This window comes from Rhinatrema bivittatum, chromosome 18 (genome assembly GCF_901001135.1).
Source record: "Rhinatrema bivittatum chromosome 18, aRhiBiv1.1, whole genome shotgun sequence".
Lineage (NCBI taxonomy): Eukaryota > Metazoa > Chordata > Amphibia > Gymnophiona > Rhinatrematidae > Rhinatrema > Rhinatrema bivittatum.
Genome location: NC_042632.1, coordinates 52,847,305 through 52,867,531, shown reverse-complemented (window position 1 = coordinate 52,867,531; position 20,227 = coordinate 52,847,305). Strand labels below are relative to the sequence as shown.

At 45.5% G+C, this 20,227-nt stretch overlaps 1 protein-coding gene across 2 annotated transcripts in view; it reads left to right on the top strand.

The window, feature by feature from the left end:
* Positions 1 to 20,227, top strand: part of LARS (leucyl-tRNA synthetase) — a 42,509-nt gene extending 22,282 nt beyond the window's left edge. The window contains exons 19-32 of one of the 2 annotated variants that reach the window (XM_029583644.1): positions 528 to 666; positions 1,993 to 2,205; positions 2,850 to 2,907; positions 4,336 to 4,399; positions 4,534 to 4,717; positions 6,046 to 6,136; positions 6,820 to 6,960; positions 7,781 to 7,921; positions 9,472 to 9,585; positions 11,376 to 11,486; positions 12,425 to 12,529; positions 16,243 to 16,338; positions 16,863 to 16,995; positions 19,604 to 20,227. In XM_029583644.1, the coding sequence (XP_029439504.1) occupies positions 528 to 666; positions 1,993 to 2,205; positions 2,850 to 2,907; positions 4,336 to 4,399; positions 4,534 to 4,717; positions 6,046 to 6,136; positions 6,820 to 6,960; positions 7,781 to 7,921; positions 9,472 to 9,585; positions 11,376 to 11,486; positions 12,425 to 12,529; positions 16,243 to 16,338; positions 16,863 to 16,995; positions 19,604 to 19,809 (1,796 nt within the window). In that variant the 3' untranslated portion in view covers positions 19,810 to 20,227. The remainder of the gene's footprint in view (positions 1 to 527; positions 667 to 1,992; positions 2,206 to 2,849; positions 2,908 to 4,335; positions 4,400 to 4,533; positions 4,718 to 6,045; positions 6,137 to 6,819; positions 6,961 to 7,780; positions 7,922 to 9,471; positions 9,586 to 11,375; positions 11,487 to 12,424; positions 12,530 to 16,242; positions 16,339 to 16,862; positions 16,996 to 19,603) is intronic. The other variant, XM_029583645.1, reaches the window with a different exon arrangement.

Genomic DNA, 20,227 nt, shown 5'->3' with positions numbered 1-20,227 from the left:
CTTGCCAGGCTAACAGCATGGCTAATCCAAAGGCAGGAATAGGGGACGCTTCCATCCACTGCCTTTCTCACATGCCCCCACCCTGCTGTTTAGGTGAGAGGGTAGTATGGTCTCTCTCCTTGCTCAGTTCTTCACTTGTTTTGTTTTTTGTTTTTGTTTGGTTTTTTTTTTTAATGAAAATTTTTTTAATTTTTTTTTTTTTTTATTTGCATCTCAATTCCTATCAGAATGGTGATGTTTTGTTTTGCTTGGGGGGGGTTTGTGTTGAATGAACAAGCATATTCTTCCTTTGCATTTGTTTGGCAACTGAACTTTTTGTTTTAAAAGCTATAAAGAATTCTAGGTTTCTTCGTGGTTTTTTTTTTTTCTGGTGGGGTTTTTTTTTTGTTTGTTTGTTTGTTTTGTTTTTACGATAATGTCTGTGATGAAGAGGAAGCTTGACGTGTAAAGTCTGTAGGCGATTTGCCAACGATCCCTTCTGCCAGCCGGGTAACGCGTGTCCCCCCCTCCCCCCACCTTCCTCGCAGGCACTCGCCTGCCCTGGGATGATCAGTGGCTCATCGAGTCTCTCTCCGACTCTACAATATACATGGCCTACTACACCGTGGCTCACCTGCTGCAGGGGAACGATCTCAGCGGGCAAGGGGCCTCGCCGCTCCGGATCAGGTGATTCACGTGCACTCGGCTCTCTTTCATAAATGTTTAACAAACCTGCAGCCTTGTCCCAGTGCAGGTGAGAAGTGAGTATTAAAAAGGATTACTACCTTGGGCTGGAATTGCGTGAAAGGTGACATTTTCCTTTAATTGTTTCTGTTTGAGTAATTCACAGAGTCGGGACAAGAAGTGAAGCATCAAACATTTCCCTTTCTGTTCTTATGCTTGTAAATGTTTTGTAGTTGTGCCGTGTGTTCAGGGGAGCAGAAGGCTGAACGTCATCCCTGAAACTATTGCTGTTTCAGCATTCGCGTTGCCTGTCCCAGCCAGTGAGCGCACGAGACTGGGAAAGGGGAACTGATTCCCTGCTTTTTTTTTTTTTTTTTTTGTCTAGAGCTTAATAGTTCTTAATTGCATGACTTTGTTTCCCGTTTGTTTGTTTTCCTAACGAATACATTAGGATCTTGGTTGTATCCGTATTGGCTGGCAATTTTTCGTCTTATTGCACTCTGCTGCTTGAGCTTGTGACAGCACCAGGTTGCTGAGGCTTGAGTGACCCGTTGGGTATCGGGAGTGTATCAGGCGGCGGTTTCGCTTGCACGGCTGCACTCGTGTATATTAAAAATCCTATTTTATGACATCACGTCATAGCAAAGCTTTTTATCTTGAACCAACGTCATAAAATGTTCATATTCACCCATCTCTGGCCACAACAATAGGACATTCACAGCAAAGAACATACATTGTGGGGGAAAAAAAACCCCAAAAACTTCAGAGCAGCAGCCCACCTCATAAATCACAAAAACCTGAAAATGTGAAACATTTCTACATGTCCCAGGAATATTATAAAAAAAAAAAAACCCGAAACCTGACCCCATTGCCAAGAAATCTGCAGTAGGACAAACAATCCAACAGGTCCTTGTACAGGACTGGCCAGGTCAGCCTGGGTTCTCGTACATTTTGCCTATGAATTTCCAGGGGTCCTTCCATTAGCTGCTGTTTGCTGATCTCATGTCTTTGTAATTTGTAGAGAGAGTTATAAATATACTGCATGGAAAATTTTGTGAAAGTGGCAGAACTGCTTAAAAGGGGCCCAGTTCTTGATTTTGAAATCCATCCCGTTACTTTTGAAATTGGCCAATGCGTATCTCTGGTCCTGTTGCACCGCATGTCAGTTTATCTGGGTATTGTTTGGTGGATTTATCCTTTTAGTTGACGGAGATCCCACTTCTGGGAGACCTTAGCAGTCGGGCACCCTGTTGTGAGGTGCCGAGATGTCTCGATTTCACAGCACCCTGTGTATTCCGGTGTCAAACTGCTTTCGCTGTTCCTTTTCAGGCCAGAGCAAATGACCAGAGAAGTCTGGGATTACGTCTTTCTTAAGAGTGCCCCGTTCCCCAAGACCAGCATCCCCAGAGAGAGCCTGGAGAAGCTGAGGCAGGAGTTTGAGTTCTGGTATCCGGTGGATCTGCGGGCCTCCGGCAAGGATCTGGTTCCAAACCATCTGTCCTACTTTCTGTACAACCACGTGGCCATGTGGCCTGAAGACAGGTCAGTCCTGCTTTAATCACAGCAATCCTTTGAGACTGTTGGGAGGGAAGAAAGAGCTGCGATGCACAATTAGGAGTGGATTTTCCAAGGAGTTAGGCACGGAAAGGTAGCGTATATCGCAGCAATTTTCAAAAGACCATGTACACACGTAAAGTCCATTTATGTATGTAAAACCTTCTGGAAAATTCAACCCTATGGAGTGGATTTTCAAAGGAGTTGTGTGCGGGAAAAAGTAGCAATTTTCAAAAGCATCTTATGGCATGGGGCTAGCGTTTCCTTGACGCAAGACCCTGGAGCCCTTGTTGCAGGTCTGTGAAGAATCTTATAGTTCCCACTGCCTTCTGTATTAGTGTTGGTAAAATATAAAAGTTAATGTAACCTGATTTGTCGTTTTCGTCCCTTGAAAAGCTTCTTTGCTGAGTTGGGAGACATGCGATTTCTCCAGAGACCGTTACTGTGTTCTGTGAGCTCCCTCCCTCCCAGATGTTTGTTCCATATTCACATTATATTGATGACTTGGTTATTTGTACTTGTTTGACATGTACAGCCGTGAAACCGTTTATCCCATGGTGAGCATGTCGTGCTTCTTGCATGGGTCATGTATTGTTAAATGAGGTTTTTTTTTTGTCTTTGTCCAAGTACAGCAGTAAATGGCCTGTGTCTGTGAGGGCCAACGGACACCTCCTGCTGAATTCGGAGAAGGTACGTCCCCCGTCAACTCTCTTTAAAGCCCGATTCTAACTTACTAATGTTCCTCAGCAGTGTCAAAAATGTGCACCAAGCAGCTCCTTAAATCTGGGCATTTTCTTGGACTTGTTATGTGGTTTTGCTTTCTTTTAATTTGATGCAGTATTTAAAAAAGTGAATTTTAAAAGCCGGGCGAATGCTAAAATCAGGACATGTGCATATCCATCCAATTGTAAAAGCCGCCCACATGTGTACGCATGGTCCAATACGCAGATATCCCACCTGGAAAGAAAAGGGGGCAGGAAACGTGCGTGCATGCAGGTACCTGTGCGCCCGGGCACTCGCCCAAGTCTAGTGCCGCGAAAACGTTACTTCTGCTGTGAGGGAGGCGCAAGTTAAACCAAGCATCTCTGGGGGTTTGAGGGGTCTGGGGGTAAGTGGTGGGAGTGCTGGCTAAGGAACCAGGCGGGGCTGTACACTGAGGGGCGGATTTTCAGAGCCCTGCTTGCCTAAATCCGCCCAAAACCGGGCAGATTTAGGCGAGCAGGGCCCTGCGCGCCGGTGAGCCTATTTTACATAGGCTCACCGGCACGCGCAGAGCCCCGGGACTCGCGTAAGTCCCGGGGTTCTCCGAGGGGGGCGTGTCGGGGGAGGTCCCGGTCGTCGCGGCGTTTTCGGGGCGTGTCGGCAGCGTTTTGGGGGCGGGTACGGGGGCGTGGCTACGGCCCGGGGCGGTCCGGGGGCGTGGCCGCGCCCTCCGTACCTGCCCCCAGGTTGCGGCCCGGCGCGCGGGGATTTACGCCTCCCAGAGGGAGGCGTAAATCCCCCGACAAAGGTAAGGTGGGGGCTTAGACAGGGCCGGGTGGGTGGGTTAGGTAGGGGAAGGGAGGGGAAGGTGAGGGGAGGGCAAAAGGAAGTTCCCTCCGAGGCCGCTCCGATTTCGGAGCGGCCTCGGAGGGAACGGGGGTAGGCTGCGCGGCTCGGCGCGTGCCGGCTATACAAAATCCATAGCCTTGCGCGCGCCGATCCAGGATTTTAGCAGATACGCGCGGCTCCGCGCGTATCTGCTAAAATCCAGCGTACTTTTGTTTGCGCCTGGAGCGCAAACAAAAGTAGGCCTATTCGCGGAGTCTGAAAATCCGCCCCTCTGTGACCTGGGCAAGGCGTGGACGAGCGACTTTTCTAAAACTCCCCCACTTGCATGGCTTATACCTCGATACCGCAGCTTTCAAAATTGGGCGCTCACACGTGCACGCTAGGCTATTTTACAACGTCCGCGCGTATGTTGCAACATTGCTGTCTCTCTGGGCTCACGCTAACGCACACGTGTGTATGTGCGCCCGCGTGCCTGTTTGAAAAGTTACTCTCTTAATTAGCTGTCTCTTAGCCTTTGTGCATTTTGTTACATCTATTTCTATAAAGGAGAATTCTTGTGATTTTCAGATGTCCAAGTCCACGGGGAACTTCCTGACCCTGCGCGACGCTGTTGGGAAATTTTCTGCTGACGGTGAGCACACGTTGCCCTTTGCTTCGGTGTACAGAGCGTTCCTCCAAACCCCGTGACCCGTCCCCTCCAGCCCCTGCTGGGCGCAGCAGCAGATGACGATTTAACGTGCAGTCTCCCATGTCCCCTCCCCCCAGGTATGCGGCTCGCTCTGGCCGACGCTGGCGACACGGTGGAGGATGCAAACTTCGTGGAAGCCATGGCCGACGCTGGCATTCTGCGCCTCTACACCTGGGTGGAGTGGGTGAAGGAGATGCTCGCCAACTGGGACAGCCTGAGAAGCGGACCGGCCAGCACCTTCAACGATCGGGTTTTCGCAAGGTAGCTTCAGGAACAGCTGCTGTTTTAATTCTTGGAAGGGACGCTGCGTGTGCGGATCACTTCTGTCGAAGTCCTGTGGTGTTGTATCATATCTTAGATTTGGAGATGCGCCAACAGCGGGCATGAACAGAGGTTGGGCTTTGGCTTTCTTTTAAATCGCTGACAGTCGGTACTTCTGGCCGGGAGACTTAGGAAGTTGTGTGCTTAGTATTTTGTGTAAATCTGGCAAACCTGCTTTCAGTGGAGCAGCTTCTCCGGGACACACGGGAGGTGGTGAGGATTTGCCATAAAAGATAAACCTCCTCTGGGGGCAATTTTTAAAAGCGCTCGCGGTTGTTCCTCTCTCGGATTGAACGCCGGCAGGGAATGCGGGGATTGGAGAATCTGTGCATGGCTATCCCACCCCCTTTTCAGTGCCTAAACTAAACCCGCACTAAGGAGGGCAGGGAGAAGCTTTCAGAACCTCGGGGGGCAATTCCTCGTGCAGATTTCCTTTTCGAGAATTGGGACCTGTAAAGGCTGAGGGTACAAAAGTGCCTGCAGACAAGCCTGGGTGGCTTTCAATAGCCTCTTCCCTTGTCTACCCCTATTAAACCATTGCCGGTTTGCTGAAACCCGTCCAGGGCAGGGAGCTTGCGGGTGTTTGATTTAGTGAGGGGGGGGTTTCATCTGCTCATTCCCATTCCCACTGCTCTTTATTCAGCAGTATGGCAGAGTCTTGCCATTCGTTTTTTGGACTTGCCTTCTGCAGCCTGGGCAATACGGTGCGAGACTGGGAATCGCACATTGTGTCTAAATGGATTCGTCTGGCAACCGAGGGCTAGCGTTTGTTGTTCTGGATCAGGATTGCAGTGCATGAAATTCCTGTTGGTACCCAGACCAGTTTCCTATCCCTACCAGCAGATGGAGGCAGAGAGCACAGCTCTGAAGCCCTGCCACCTCGGCCCGCACCTTCTCCAGAGGCAGCCGGGGCAGCTTCTGGAGCCGGCACCGCGCAGGTCTCGTCTCGCAGCTTCTTGGTGGGTGGGGTTGAGATTGGATAGGATGGGGTGCGGGGTGAGTTTCAGGAGCAGAATCAGTTGTAGTTGCATCATTGCGGGGGAAACTCCTTTTACCGAAGGTGCCGGCTGCTTTGTCTGGGGACGATCCTGGCTCTCATACTAACTTTTTTTTTTTTTTTTTTTTGCCGAAGTGGTCCCCACTGTGGCAAAGGCTGGTTCCAGTCGAGCAAACTGCCAGGCCCAGAAAAAAAAGAAAAAGCCAGAAATGTGTGTGTGCGCCTTTCATTATATCAGGAAAAGTAGCTAATTCCCCTTCTCATCTCCTAGTGAAATAAATGCAGGAATAGCAAAGACCGAGCAGAATTACGAGAAGATGATGTTTAAAGAAGCTTTGAAAACGGGATTTTTTGAGTTCCAGGTGGGTTTGATCTTTCCCCCGCTGTAAGCCTCGGCAGCACTCGGCCGCTTCGCGGACCGGGCCACGTGACTGCTCGCCAGGTAGACTGTCTGTCAGTATTGTGATTCGGCCTTCACGTGCGTCAAGATGACATTGGGCTTCTAGGTTTGGATCAGGGTCGGTGGGTTGGTTGTTTTTTTTTTTTTTTGTTCTTTTCTTTTTATAGATTAAATTACGTTTTGCTATGGGTTGAGTATTCCAAAACTGAAACCCAGTGACAAGTGTAATGAAAACAAACTGTGTAACAATGAAGTCCTGATGCCCAGCAGATCTGCGTTCTTTCCCTGCGCTGCTCCCTAATCATCTCTCTCGTATGTAGAATAGCGTTGCAGCAGTACAGTTATATAATCTCTCCATCTCTCTAAGTGCCGTGATGGATGCCTCTTGAAATCCTTAATGACGGGGTGATGGCAAGGTGCCAGGAGAGCGTGCCCTTATATTCTCAGCTCGTTAGAGGGGGGGGGGGGGGGGGAAACACGTTTCTGCTGCTGCTTTTATCTCGCGCAGACCTTAATAGGTTTTTTTATGTTTTTGATGCGTTCAAATTCAGAAGGTGCATGGAAAAGAAAATTGGTTTTCTTGCAACTGCTTCTCTGGCTGACAGCTGGGACACTGAAAAGCTCTTGTCCCTGCCTGTGTTTCAGGCTGCGAAAGACAAGTACCGGGAGCTGGCCATCGAGGGAATGCACAGGGAGCTGGTGTTGCGCTTTGTGGAAGCTCAGACGCTTCTGCTGGCTCCAGTCTGCCCTCATTTGTGTGAGCACATCTGGATCCTGCTGGGAAAGGTAAGGGGGGAGGCGGGTGGTGGATTCAGTAGGTGTTGCGGGGGAGAGGCGGGAATGGCTTACTGTTAACGAGAAAAAATCAACCTCTGGTGCTGTTGCTCACTGAAGACCCTCAGAATAAAGAGGTGATCTGTGGCTTCCTGCAGATCACCTGGTTATGTGCAGGGGTTTAGCTTACATTTCATTTATCAATCCAAATAGCCTGGTTATTTTTTTTGTGCTTCTTACCCACTCTTTTGAGAAGGTAGATGGGGACAGAGCCATGGAAACAGTTTTATTTATTAAGTATTTATTTATTTATTTATGGGTCGTTTGCCGTGGTACAGTGCACGCAAGTAATATTTTGGCGCTGTACGAGGCAGTTAATATCCAGACTGATCAGGACATCTGCTTAAGTGGCAGATATGGTTTATGCAGTTCAGACAGAAGCAGCCCTCTTAGGGACGGGGTTTTGATAATTCGCAAACTTCTCCTCGGCGTAGTTCAATTGTAAAAAAAAAAAAAATAAATTGTTTTTTGTAGAATATGATTTGCTATCGGGCATGGAGTATGCGTGCATTCCCCAGTAATGCGATTCCTGCAGATGCAAATTCAGGGGCACGCGGCCACGATAAAGTTGCACAAACGTATATGCAAGAGGAACGTTTGTGTCGGGGTATGCCCTCGTGCGCAGCATGCTCCTGCGCACGAGGGCATACCCGGCCGAGTTTGATATTTAGGGTACAAACCCATTTTGCTTGCAGTGAAGCTGGTGAGCAACAAGTGCTGTGCAACCATGTGCATTAATGCTACATCTCTCCTCTTCCTCCTAAAATTCAAGCCTGGCTCTATCATGAAAGCGTCTTGGCCAGTGGCTGGCCCTGTTGATGATGTCCTCATACGCTCGTCCCAGTATCTAATGGAAACGGCTCACGATCTCCGACTCCGTCTCAAGAGCTACTTGGTACCAGCTAAAGGCAAGGTAGGCCCGGGGGTCTTTATCGCATGGCTTGGATGCTCTACCACTTTTCATAAGTTTTTGTTGTGCCTCAAGGCTTGTGAGGGAAACAAGCTGGCTAAAAGACAAGGAAATAGAGAGTGGGATTAAATAGTCAGTGGAGAGAGGTAAACAGTGGAGTGCCTCAGGGATCTGTACTTGGACCGGTGCTTTTCAATATATCAATAAATGATCTGGAAAGGGGCACAACGAGTGAGGTGATCAGATTTGCGGATGATACAAAATTATTCAGAGTAGTTAAATCACAAGCGGATTATGATACATTACAGGAGGGTCTTGTGAGACTGGAAGATTGGGCATCCAAATGGCAGATGAAATTTAATGTGGAGAAGTGCAAGGTGATGCATATAGGGAAAAATGACATTTTCCATTTTATTCACCATTCCCTTCCTAATAATTCCTAACGTTCTGTTTGCTTTTTTGACTGAAATCGTCGGCTCAGTGTGCTGTGGCAATGTATTATCCACTATGACGCCCAGATCTCTTTCCTGGGTGGTAGCTCCTAATATGGAACCTAAGATTGTGTAACTATAGCATAAGTTATAATGCCTCTGTATCGCTCCATGGTGAAGACTGCACTTTGAATACTGTGTACAATTCTGGTCACCGCATCTCAAACAAGATATAGTTGCGATGGAGAAGGTGCAGAGAAGGGCGACCAAAATGATAAAGGGGATGGAACAGCTCCCCTATGAGGAAAGGCTGAAGACGTTAGGGCTGTTCATCTTGGAGAAGAGACTGCTGGGGAGGGGGGATATGATAGAGGTCTTTAAGATCATGAGGGGTCTAGAACAAGTAAATGTGAATCGGTTGTTTATTCTTTTGGATAATGGAAGGACTTGGGGGCTCTCCATGAAATTAGCAAGTAGCACATTTAAAACAAATCTGAGAAGATTCTTTTTCTCTTAATGCACAATTAAGCTCTAGAATTTATTGCCAGAGAATGTGATTAAGGCAGCTAGCATAGCTGGGTTTAAAAAAAGTTTTGGACAAGTTTCTGGAGGAGAAGTCCATAAACTTGCTGTTAGTCAAGTTGACTTAGGGAATAGCCACTGCTGTTGCTGGCATAGTAGCATGGGATTTATTTTATGTTTGGGTACTTGACAGGTGCTTGTAACCTGTATTGGCCACTGTTGGAAACAGGATGCTGGGCTTGATGGACCCTTGGTCTGACCCAGCATGGCAATTTCTTATGTTAGCAAAATCTAGCACCCATAAAGATGCCACAAAGACCAGTATCTGTCCGCTGCTGTGCCCCTTCGGTAATAATTTTATTTTGCTGGGGGGGGGGGGGGTTTCCATGGAGCTCCTGGCTTTCTGTTGGAGCCTTGTCTTATATTAGCGTGTTACTTGTAAGTGTAGAGCATTAACCAGTAGAAAGGCAATCGAGCCCCAGTCATCTAATTGCTAGTCCTGCAGCGTCTTGGCTATCCATTCCTGCAAAGGAACCCCCAAGAGGTCTTCAGGCTTATGACAAATTGTGTCTGTATTTTTTTTTTCCTTTGAATACATAGAAAGGTGAAAAACAGCAGCCAGTACAGAAGCCTTCGCACTGTACCATCTATGTGGCCAAGCACTACCCACCGTGGCAGGATAGCACCCTGTCCCTGCTGCACACACATTACCAGGTGAGACGCTTTCGTGTTGCTCTTCTTGGTCTTTTACCCTTTCGGGTAGTGCAATTGTTAAATAAGGATGACTTACTAAAATGCAAACAAAAAAAAAAAAATTCCACCTCTCTGGGTGCGCTTTTTTTTTTTTTTTTTTTTTTAAATCTTCTGAAAGCAAATACAAGAACCTGAGGACAGAGCCTGCATCTCTCTGGTGCCGTGTGCTGGTGGAGCTGGGTTAATGGCTCCTCACAGCTGCTGTCTTTGAAATGACAAGTTCCTCATTCACTTGCGCCTTTAGGTATCCGCGCTCCTTGCCTGTGGATTTCATTCGTTCTAGAACTGCAACTCCATTTTTCTGAGTTTAAAATCAATATGTTTTGGGACAGATAGGGGGTTGGAAGAGCTGGTGTTGATCTAATTATGGGAATTTACAAGCCCAAAGTGGGAGAGAACCTCCCAGGAGCACAGCCTGACAGTCTGAATGGGCCGACCGGTCCCTTTCTGCATCATCTAATATGCTGCTGTGTTCTGACCGTCCCCATGATGCATTTTACTCTTCAGGAAGAGGTCCATAGCGAGGGCAACTTTAAAATCCATTTCCGCCCGTAAAACCGTGCTTTGCCAATGGAAATGGGCAATGCCCACCCTATATGTGGGTAAAAGTGAACAGGTAGGGGGCTTTGTATGCACAGTGACAGGAGGAGTTCCCAGGGGTTTTGTTTAGAAACATGGGTTCATAATATTTCCTCCGGAAACTCCCCACACAAGTTAGCAGATTTAGGTTCTTTCCCAGAACTTTCACAGTGCATGTCAAGTCGACAGGTAAGAGAAATCTCTGGGCTTTTTCCACCAATGCGAGCAGTTACAGAATTATCCCCTTGGAACGCTTGATTAGAGCCCACGATTTTGTCCTCAGCCCCAGGCTGTGATGTGGCCGGATCTCTGAATTATGTTTACGTCCTGATCCAGTGCAGGCCTGCGCCGCTCAGCTCTTAAAGGGCTCCTAGTTTTCCTCTTTGGTTCTTACAAGTTTCACTTCTTTAATCCAACACCCAAGCCCCCCCCCCTGCTGTGTCTTATTCCTTTGTAATAAGCCTTGCAATTGCCAAAACTGGTGAAAGTGTTTTCTGAAACATCTGCCAGCCCTCCTGGAAACCTGATGCAGCCGCACTGCACTCCGTGCAGGCTACCCCAGTCTTACTCACATACTCCAGCCATTGGACGGTATTCTCCTCATTTTCTGCCCTTCTGAACTTCCATACAACTGAGGAAACACTCAAGTACCCCCCTTTCATCTCCTGAACCTGTTACCCACCACTTGCCTGTGATTCCTCTGTCCCAAGCAGATTCCGACTCCTGTCGTGACTTCCCCTTTACTGCCTCTAGACTGACTAATCCAGAAGTAACTTGTCCTGCTTCCTCTGAACCTTCCTCCCTGCATGAAAATGTCACCTCCCCTTACATTATTGAAGCCTGCCAAATATCTGAACGCTCCTCTCGTATCCCACTAGTGGCGCTTTCCTCCAGTGAATACGTTTTGAGATCTTAAGCCTCTCTTGGTAGGGTTTGTGTCTGGGAAACGCTTCCGTCCTTTGCGAAGCTGCAGCCTCCAGCATTCGAGGTGGGGGGAGGTCTGACTGGTGATCTGTACTCTCATGTCCCCAATGAAGATGCCTTCTACCCAAGCAACTGAGCAGGGTGTTAGTCTGCCTTGGCAGCTGGGTCGCATAATTTGATAGCCAATGAGTTATATTGCTTCTAAAGTACGTTATGTACGGTTACTCATAATCTGTTTATCCATCAAGGCTAATGGAGGGCAGTTGCCCGATAACAAGGTAATCTCCAGTGAGCTGGGTGCCCTGCCAGAGCTGAAGAAATACATGAAGAGAGTCATGCCTTTTGTCGCCATGATCAAGGTAAGCACTGCAGGTGAAGGGAGTTGGGCGTAAGAGACAGAGCCTGTGCACTGACTTGTCCAGACTGACGAGTGGGTAGCCAGTTTCAACACGTTCAGTAACTTATTACCCTGCTGACACTAAGCAGAATGAATAACTGAATGGTCGTCAGTAAAGTTACCTCTTTTGAAGTCTTGTTTTAATGGCTGAATTCCAAAGAAGTTGGGTGTTTTTATCTGTTTATTTTTTTTCCCCATTAAAGTATGGACGTTCACCATTTCTTCTGGGACTCTAAACGTGGTGGGGGGTGCTTTACGTTAACCTCCATGGTTGCCCACCTCGCTGTCTGCTAACTTTCGAAGGGAAACTGCTGGGGTCTGCACCTGTTGTTAGGGGGAGGGCGGGAGTTAAACAGTCCTCGCATGTGAGAAGATGCTAATGTATGCCCCTACCCTGCTTCTTAACCCTGCCTGTTGTACCTTTACCCATTCGGACGGGGAACAATTCCATCCTGGGTAAATTGTTCTGAAATTCATCCTCTCTGTGTCCTGCATTAAGTGCGGCTCTGTTGAACGTGCCTTCTGGTGGAGCTGCTTCTCCAAAACCGCTTGGTTTGTCTGCACACTGGCGCGGTCGGTAAACATGGCGCCAGCAGTGACCTTTTAAGTGCCACCTTGCTCGTTTTTTTTGGATGATGCTCATTAGAATTTGTATTATTGCTGCTGTCAGACACTCGGCAGAAACTGACGCTACCCGATCACCTCATTCACCACCGCACCTTTTAAAACGCAGTTCCTTGTCGGGCCCGCCACTATGGGTTTTGGAGCAAGTCGAGTGACTGCCATGCCTGAACATTGGTGCTTGTGGTGTACAGGAGCCAAGTTGCATGCTGATTCCCTGTAATCTTCAGTCTGAATGTTCTTGTTTTTCTTCCTTACTTTTTTCTTCCCACACGTCAGGAGAATCTGGAGAAGAAAGGTCCCCGTGTCCTTGACCTGGAGCTGGAGTTTGATGAGCAGGCAGTCCTCATGGCAAACATTGTCTACTTGACAAACTCCTTGGAGGTTGGCCTTACAGCGGATTTTAGTTTGGTTGAAATAACTTTGTGTTATTCTCACTGTCTCTTTCTTCTTCCTCTTCTCTTCTCCCACTTATTCTGTGCATGTTTTAGGCTGTGGTCTCCTTACACTTTCTTCCAGTTCCTGCCCTTCTGTGTGACCCCTTTGTGGGGTTGGGGAACCTGACCAAAAAATGTATAACGTTGTCTTTGTCGGGGGGGGGGGGGGTTATCAGGGTTTTCTCCTCCGTGATTGTTGGTTAGTTTTAAGTATTATAACTGCAATTTCTCTCACCTCCTGCTGGGTCTATGGCAAATATAGTTCCTGAGAACAGGAGTTCCCTAATGGGTCCAGCGGGACAGTTACAGCAGTTCTTTGTGGCACATGCAGACTTCCAAATTACAAGAAAAAGATTTTGGCTATGTGTTGCAATAGCCTTCGTTATAAATATGAATGTGGCTTTCCTAGCATGCAGCCAGATGGACTTGGGACCAATCGGTTATGTGCTCCCCTGCCAGCAGATTTCATTTATTTATTTATTTATCTATCGAGTTTTTATATACCGTCATTCGGTTTCGCCATCACAATGGTTTACAAAGTTTCGATGTTTTAACAGAGAATCCAAAGAGGTTCATTCAAATGGTTGTTAACATAGAAATATAATTTACAGAGTTATTAGAGTTTTATGAACTTAGTTCATAGGATAGATTATACATGTTTCAGATAAATTGTTATGTTGTTTTTACATTGGTTCAAAATATTTTAGCTTAGTGTCAGTGGTGGTGGAGTGGTGATTTAGAGTCATTGGGTGAGTTGGTGGGCTTTGGTAAACATCCAGGTTTTTAGATCTTTTTTGAAAGTTTTTAAGTTTTCTTGTGTTGTAGTTCTGTTGGGAGGGTGTTCCAGAGTTTAGGGCGTCCTAGTGAGATTGCTCTCTTTTGAGTTGAGGTGAGTTGATTAGAGAGAGCAGGTAGACCTCTTTATTTGCTGATCTTAGGCTTCTGTTTGGAGCATGCAGTTTTATGGATGAGCTTAGCCAGTTTGTTTGTTTTTCGTATATTATTTTGTGAAGTATGGATAGTATTATATATTCAATCCTAAATTTTATTGGGGGCCAGTGAAATGCTATAAGTGTAGCAGTGATGTGATCATGTTTTTTTCGATCCAGTGAGTATTCTTGCAGTTGCGTTTTGTAGGATTTGGAGTGGTCGGATGTTGTTAAGGGGTAAGTTGAATAGTAGGGAGTTGCAGTAATCCAGATTGGAGAAGATGAGTGATTGAAGAACTGATCTGAAGTCATTGGGGGAGAGGAAAGGTTTTAATTGACGTAGTGTTAGAAGTTTGTGATATCCATCTTTGATTTTAGTTGTGATGTGGTTCTTGAAGGAGAGTTCTCTGTCAATTATGACTCCAAGGTTGCATGCAGATGCTTTCGCCCCTACAGAAACTTGACATTTCAGAGGTCTTGGCCCTTTCGTAGTTGACAGCCAAAGAGAGGGTCGGGTTCAGGTTCATCCCAAACCCACCAATGAAAATTTTCCAACCCACCCTTGGAATGAGAAGATAGGGGGTTGACTGTCCCTCTTCAAGATCACTTTGGACAAATGGGTACTGGGGGGTCATACGAGAAGGATATGTGCTGGAATTTCGCAGCATGCTTCGAGACATATTTATGATGTCTCCTTGCCATTCCCAGCACAAGAAGCAGGCAGTGGAGACTACTCTTAAGGCTCCTCAGGATGATGGCTATAATCCCAGTACCTGAGCTTTATTCCATCAAGAGTATCAACAGACATCTACTAGTGAATAATTTCTGCATGGAAACACTACACTCCGTGATAACGGCCGTACAATCGGGAGAATTTTTAACTTCCCTGGATCTATCCAAGGCCTACCTACATATTCCAATTGTCAAAAACACCAACATTTCTTACACTTTGTGGTACTGGTTGTCAGTATCGGTTCCGGGCTCTGCCCGTTGACCTAGCCACCGCCCCTAGAACACTTTCCAAGATTATGGTGGTCATACCTGCAGCATTGAGAAGAGGGAATCCTGGTGCACCCGTACTTGGATGACTGGTTGATCCGGGCCAAGTCCGTGGAAGAGAGTCTCCGGGTGACCAACAGGGTGACCTCCTTGGTTCAGGAACTCAGTTGGGTCGTAAACCTGTACAAAAGCTGTCTCAAGCCCTCTCAGTCCTTGGAATATCTGGGAGTCCTGTTCGACACCAAGCAGAGCAAAGTCTTCCGACCACATGGATAAGGAAGTTGATGTCCCAAGTGCGTAAGTTGATGTGCACGATACGCCCAACGGTGTGGGGCTATTTACAAGTTCTCAATTTGATGGCGGCAACCCTGGAGGGGGTTGTGCCTTGGGCAAGGGCACACATGTGACCACTTCAATGCTCACTACTGTCACATTAGAGCTTGCAGTCTCAAGACTATTCGATTCGCCTCCACTTAGCAATGAGAGTATGCTCTTGACTCCAGTGGTGGCTACAGGAAGCTCAGCTGAGCAGGTATGTACCACTGCCCCCTCCGAACTGACTGGTCCTCACAACAAACGCAAGCCTCCAGGGGTGGGGAGCTCACTGTCAAGGCTGACATTGGACCGAGGAAGAGGCCCTCTGGAACATCAACTGCCTGGAAGCCCGGGCAGTCAGATTGGCGTGTCTACAATTCAGCATCAGACTCCAGGGTCAAGCAGTCCGTGTACTGTCGGACAATGCAATGACTGTAGCCCTTATCAACCACCAGGGTGGAACCAAGAGCCAGCAAGTGACACAGGAGATCTCCTTATGGAATGGGCAGACACACATCTACAGATGATCTCAGCCTCCCACGTCGCAGGAAAAGACAATGTCGGAGCCAACTTTCCAAGCAGGGAGAGTCTGGATCCAGCAGAGTGAAGCCATTCTTGAGCAGTCTGCAGAACAGGAAGTTAGCCAGGATATTCAGCAGGACTTTACCTACATGTCTTTGAGTGTTAGCCAGCTAACTTTAGGACAGCGGTCACCGCGACTTTAACCGGGTTAGTTTAGCTGGTAGTAATCCATATTGACTCTACCCAGCTAAACTTAAGCTGCACCCTTGACACCACCATTCAGGCAAGATTTAGCAAGCTAATGACTTATCTGGGGTGTCCTGGGAAACTGAAAATTTGGGGATTGTCCATCTAAGTCACAAGTTTAGCCGGACAAACTCCTTTGAATATCAACCTCTCTCTGTTTGTCCCATAGATTTTTGAAGTCTGTTACCAGCTTAGCTTCTACCACTCCTTCCAAGAGGGAATTCCAGGCATTTACCACCCTTTCCATGAAAAAAAAGCCATGGTGTTCCTATCCAGTCTGAGCTTATCACCGTTAGCTCCAGACTAACACATGCAACTTGTCCAGAGAAACCCCTTGAGGTCTGTTAGGACTAGGAGACAATTCCATGAAACTAGCAACTGGCAGATTTGAAACAAATCGTAGGAAAGGTCCATAAATGGTTGGTTATTAGCCAGGTAGACTTGGGAAAGGCATCGCATATCCCTGGGAGTGAGATCTGCGGGTACTTGTGACCTGGCCTGGCCACTGTCTGAGACAGGATGCTGGGCGTGATGGACCTTGGTCTTGTGTTCTTAGGACCTGCTGCGCTCTGCTTTATTTCCATAGATACAGAATAGGATATGAGCCTTTGTAAGTGCTGAAATGACACAATTCTGTGCTCTTCCACAGCTGGATCGTATTGAAGTGAAATTTGCCTCTGAAGCAGAGGATAAAATTAAGGAGGACTGCTGTCCTGGGAAGCCGTTTTCTGTGTTCAGTACAGCGGTAAGTGGAAACAGCTGCATATGGTGGAAGGAAGTCTCGGAAGATTTTTTTTTTTTTTTTTTTCTGTTTTATATACTTTTGGTGCGTTTTGAAATGAGTGCACTTCCATTCCTAGGCTAATGCTGCAGGCATTTGTTATGCAAGGATGGGTTGTTTTTTTTAACTGCACAATTTGATTATAATAACAAACACTGTAAAAGATAGACATTCAGTTCTTTATAACTCTGAGGTGCTAGAGCAAGGTTTAAACTGAAAACATTTACTTTCATTCACAACTTTCTGGTTTCAAGCAGAATGCAGCTAGTCTGCAGTCGTGGTTTGAACAGAACATGATATTAAATTCAGTAAATATATTTTGAAATGCTGTTTTTTTTTGGGCAAACTGTTTTGTCCAATTTTTCCCTTTGCTGCTCTAATGTTTCTGCATTCCCGGTACGGTAAGAGTAGGCGTCTGGTTAACGAGAGATTGTGTTAATGCAGGGACGTGTGGGCTTTTATTTATTTTTTATTTTTTCTCCTCCTAGCCTGGTGTGCCTGTGTTTTTGGTGAATCCTCAACCAGCGAACGGGCACTTCTCTGCCAAAATCGAGGTGAGGCAGGGGGACAGTGGGGATGCCGTCATTCGGCGTTTGATGAAGCTCGACCGAGGAATTAAAGGTGAGGGCTGGCAGCACAGTACCTGCACTCCATGGGCACATTTTACCCCTGGTCTTTAAAGGACTTCTCAAAGGGAACGTACGGGAATACCTTTCCCTTTTAAAAATTCAGGAGAGAAAAATAACTGCAGAAATTCACATCTATTTTTTTTTTTTTTCTGCAAATGCTTTTTGCTGTCAAAACTATTGCTGTAGTTTTCTGCCCTGACCTGATCCTGCCCCAGGTAATGCCCCCAGCACAATACTGAGAATTCTTGTCAGATTTTTCCAATTTGCCTTTTCTTGCAGAAACCTTATTAGAAAAGGTTGTGCTAAGTAAATTACCTTTAATTTATGGAAGCTTATACCATACTTTATATTCATCGGTATGCGTTTTGAAGTTGTTTAATGCTGAGACTCTCTTTCTTGTTATCTGTTTTTTATGTTTTTCGTAGGGGATTTGATTGTGGTACTGACTGTTTTCGGGCTACTTGATTTCTCTACAGCCTTTGATGCAGTTGATCATACTTTGCTTTTGAAACATCTAAAACAGACACAGGGTTGGAGGGGATCCCTTATATACATGGTGTGCCTCCTTTCTAGGTCGGCGTACCCAGGGAATAGTTCTTCCTAACTTAGTCTTCCGGTTTTAATTTAAATACCGGTGTCCTCCTGAGAATGGGCCCTCTCTCTGCATCACCGTTCAACATTTACATAGCCCCTATTTGTCCGGTTCTAGCAAATTTGCATGCCCACTACCGATTTATATGCGGATGACGTCCAATTTTTTTATTCCCTTCAAAAACTCGTATGGGGAGCACTTGATAAAGTTCTTGATTGGCTGACAATATTGAAAGAATGGTTAGCCAGCCATAGACTTCTTTTAAATATCCTTAAAACTGAAATGCTTTATCTCAATAAATGCCCCCCAATAACTGTACCAAGTTCCCTTATGATTTGATGGAGTAAACATCCCAATTTTGAATCAAGGTTGTAATTTGGGGGTTGTCATGGACATTACTTCACTTTGCCCGCATATTAGCAAGGTTGTCAAGGGGGGGGGTATATTTTAAACTGCAGATGTTATGGAAGTTACGCCCTTTTTTTGGATAGTGAAAAATTTAGAAACCCTAATGCATGCCCTTGTTTCTGCTCTCAACTCCTGTAATTCTTTGCATCTTGGTCTGCCGCAGAATCCTGCAGCTCGTTTAGTTACTGGAAAACCAATGCAAGAGCACTTCACACCGATTCTTGCAGACCTGCACTGGTTGCCCGTTGCTTTTTCAAATCAAAATTAAGATTTTATTGCTTGTTTTTTATCAGTGGCCGAGTCTCCCCTGCTTTTAATGCAGCTCTTAAGTTGTCTCAGGTCTGTTTCTCAGGGACCGCTGTGTGTGCCATCATTTAGACAGATTAGACTAGATGAATCCCATGAATGTCATTTTTATGTACAGGGTCCAACCTTATGGAACATGCTGCCGAAATAAATTAAAGATCAGAAGCCTTTGCTAAAATTCTGTAACGTGGTTAAAACTCATCTCTTTCATCAAGCTTTTACCTAAGGCAATGCTTTTTTTTTTATCTTTTTAGTTCTCCACTAAAGCAGATTGTAACAAGGCACTATATTTACATATATATTTAGTTGGTCTTAACCTTTTAGATCCTGCTCATTGAAGACATTATTTCCTGATGTCCCTTTTTACATATCTTAAGTTAACTAGACCCAAACATGGTATAAATATGGTATAAAAAAATTTGCAAGTAATTAAAAGTATATGAAAAAATGTTCCACTTGTGAAACGTTGGTACCTAAAAGGTTAATGCAGAAGGGCAATGTCAAATTATCTTTTTATATGTTGATTTTATTTTATTGTTTTATGATATTGTATCTATTTATTTATTTATTGTGATGGATAGTTATGATTCTTTTAGTTTTAATTTGTACTTGCATTATTTATTTCTTTTTTATGACTGCGAATGTATTTTGTAAACTGCTTAGGAATGTTGCTAGGTGGTATATAAATGCTATAAGATTGTAGAACCTAATTCCTAAGGCTTTGCATCTAGGTCTTGATTATTCTTTGTTTTAAGAACAAAGGTTGTGTTTTGCTTTTGTTTTTAAACATTTTTTAATTTGCCTTTAATAGTTATGATATTATATCTGAGGTTTATATATTGCTCTGGGTTTGACAAAATCCAAAATGTTATGTAGTGAGACCAAGTTTTATAGGTAGCAGAATTCCTTAGGGCGAGCATGGTAACTATACGTTTCTAGAATACATTTTTATTTGATTTATTGTTATGATTTTATTATATTTATATGATGTACAATACTGAGAGAATTTTTATTGAAGCAGGAGTTTATTTTCCCATGTTATGAAGGCTTGAGCACTGAGACAAATGTGGTCATGAATTATTAAAAACAACACAATGAGACTTGTAATTTTCTGACTGTGTAATTAAAAATGGGTTTTTCTTCTTTCTTTCTTTTTTTTTTTTTTTTTTTAAATGAATGTGGGGAACATTATTAGTTAAAACTTGGACTCTATATAATTAGATACAGCCACTGGCTTGGCTATAATATTACTTCATTAAAAGACTCTCCTGTTCATTTTATCTTCCCTTGTTAGACCCCTTGAAAGTGAAGCTGATGCGATTTGAGGACCCTCTGCATGGACCTCGACGTGTGCCTATCCTTGGCAAAGAAGAAATGGGGAAGGCACCCATCTCGCAGCAAGCTGCCTTCCACATAGACCTTGATGAAAAGAGAGTTCACGTCACAGACAATGGGATGAAAGCAGAGATCGGAGACACCCTCGTCTATCTTGTTCACTAAGTTGTTGTGGTCGGATCAGGGTAATATTTGTGCCATTCGGTGAGTCCGGCGACCAGGAGCTGTGTTATACTCTGCTCTTACCCGGCGGCTGGACTGGAAAACCTAAGCCCTCGCTTTGTAAGCGGTGTCCTAGGTTTCTGGTGTACTTGACTGCTGGGCGAATGGCTAGAACGGAGCTTGTTGAACTGCCCTGATGGACCGAGCCTGCTGCTGGATGAATAAGAGCTCTGCGCTAGACGACTCTTCTATAAGACATTCAACCGAAGTAAAATGTCACCTCCAGATCTGAATTGTGCATGTGCTGTGCTGCCACTTAACTTGTCAGAGTTTTAAAGGAACAATATTTATTTTGGTGGGTTTTGGTTTTTTTTTTCCAAAATTTTGCCCATGTTTCAATAAATATTTCTGCTCCATTTCA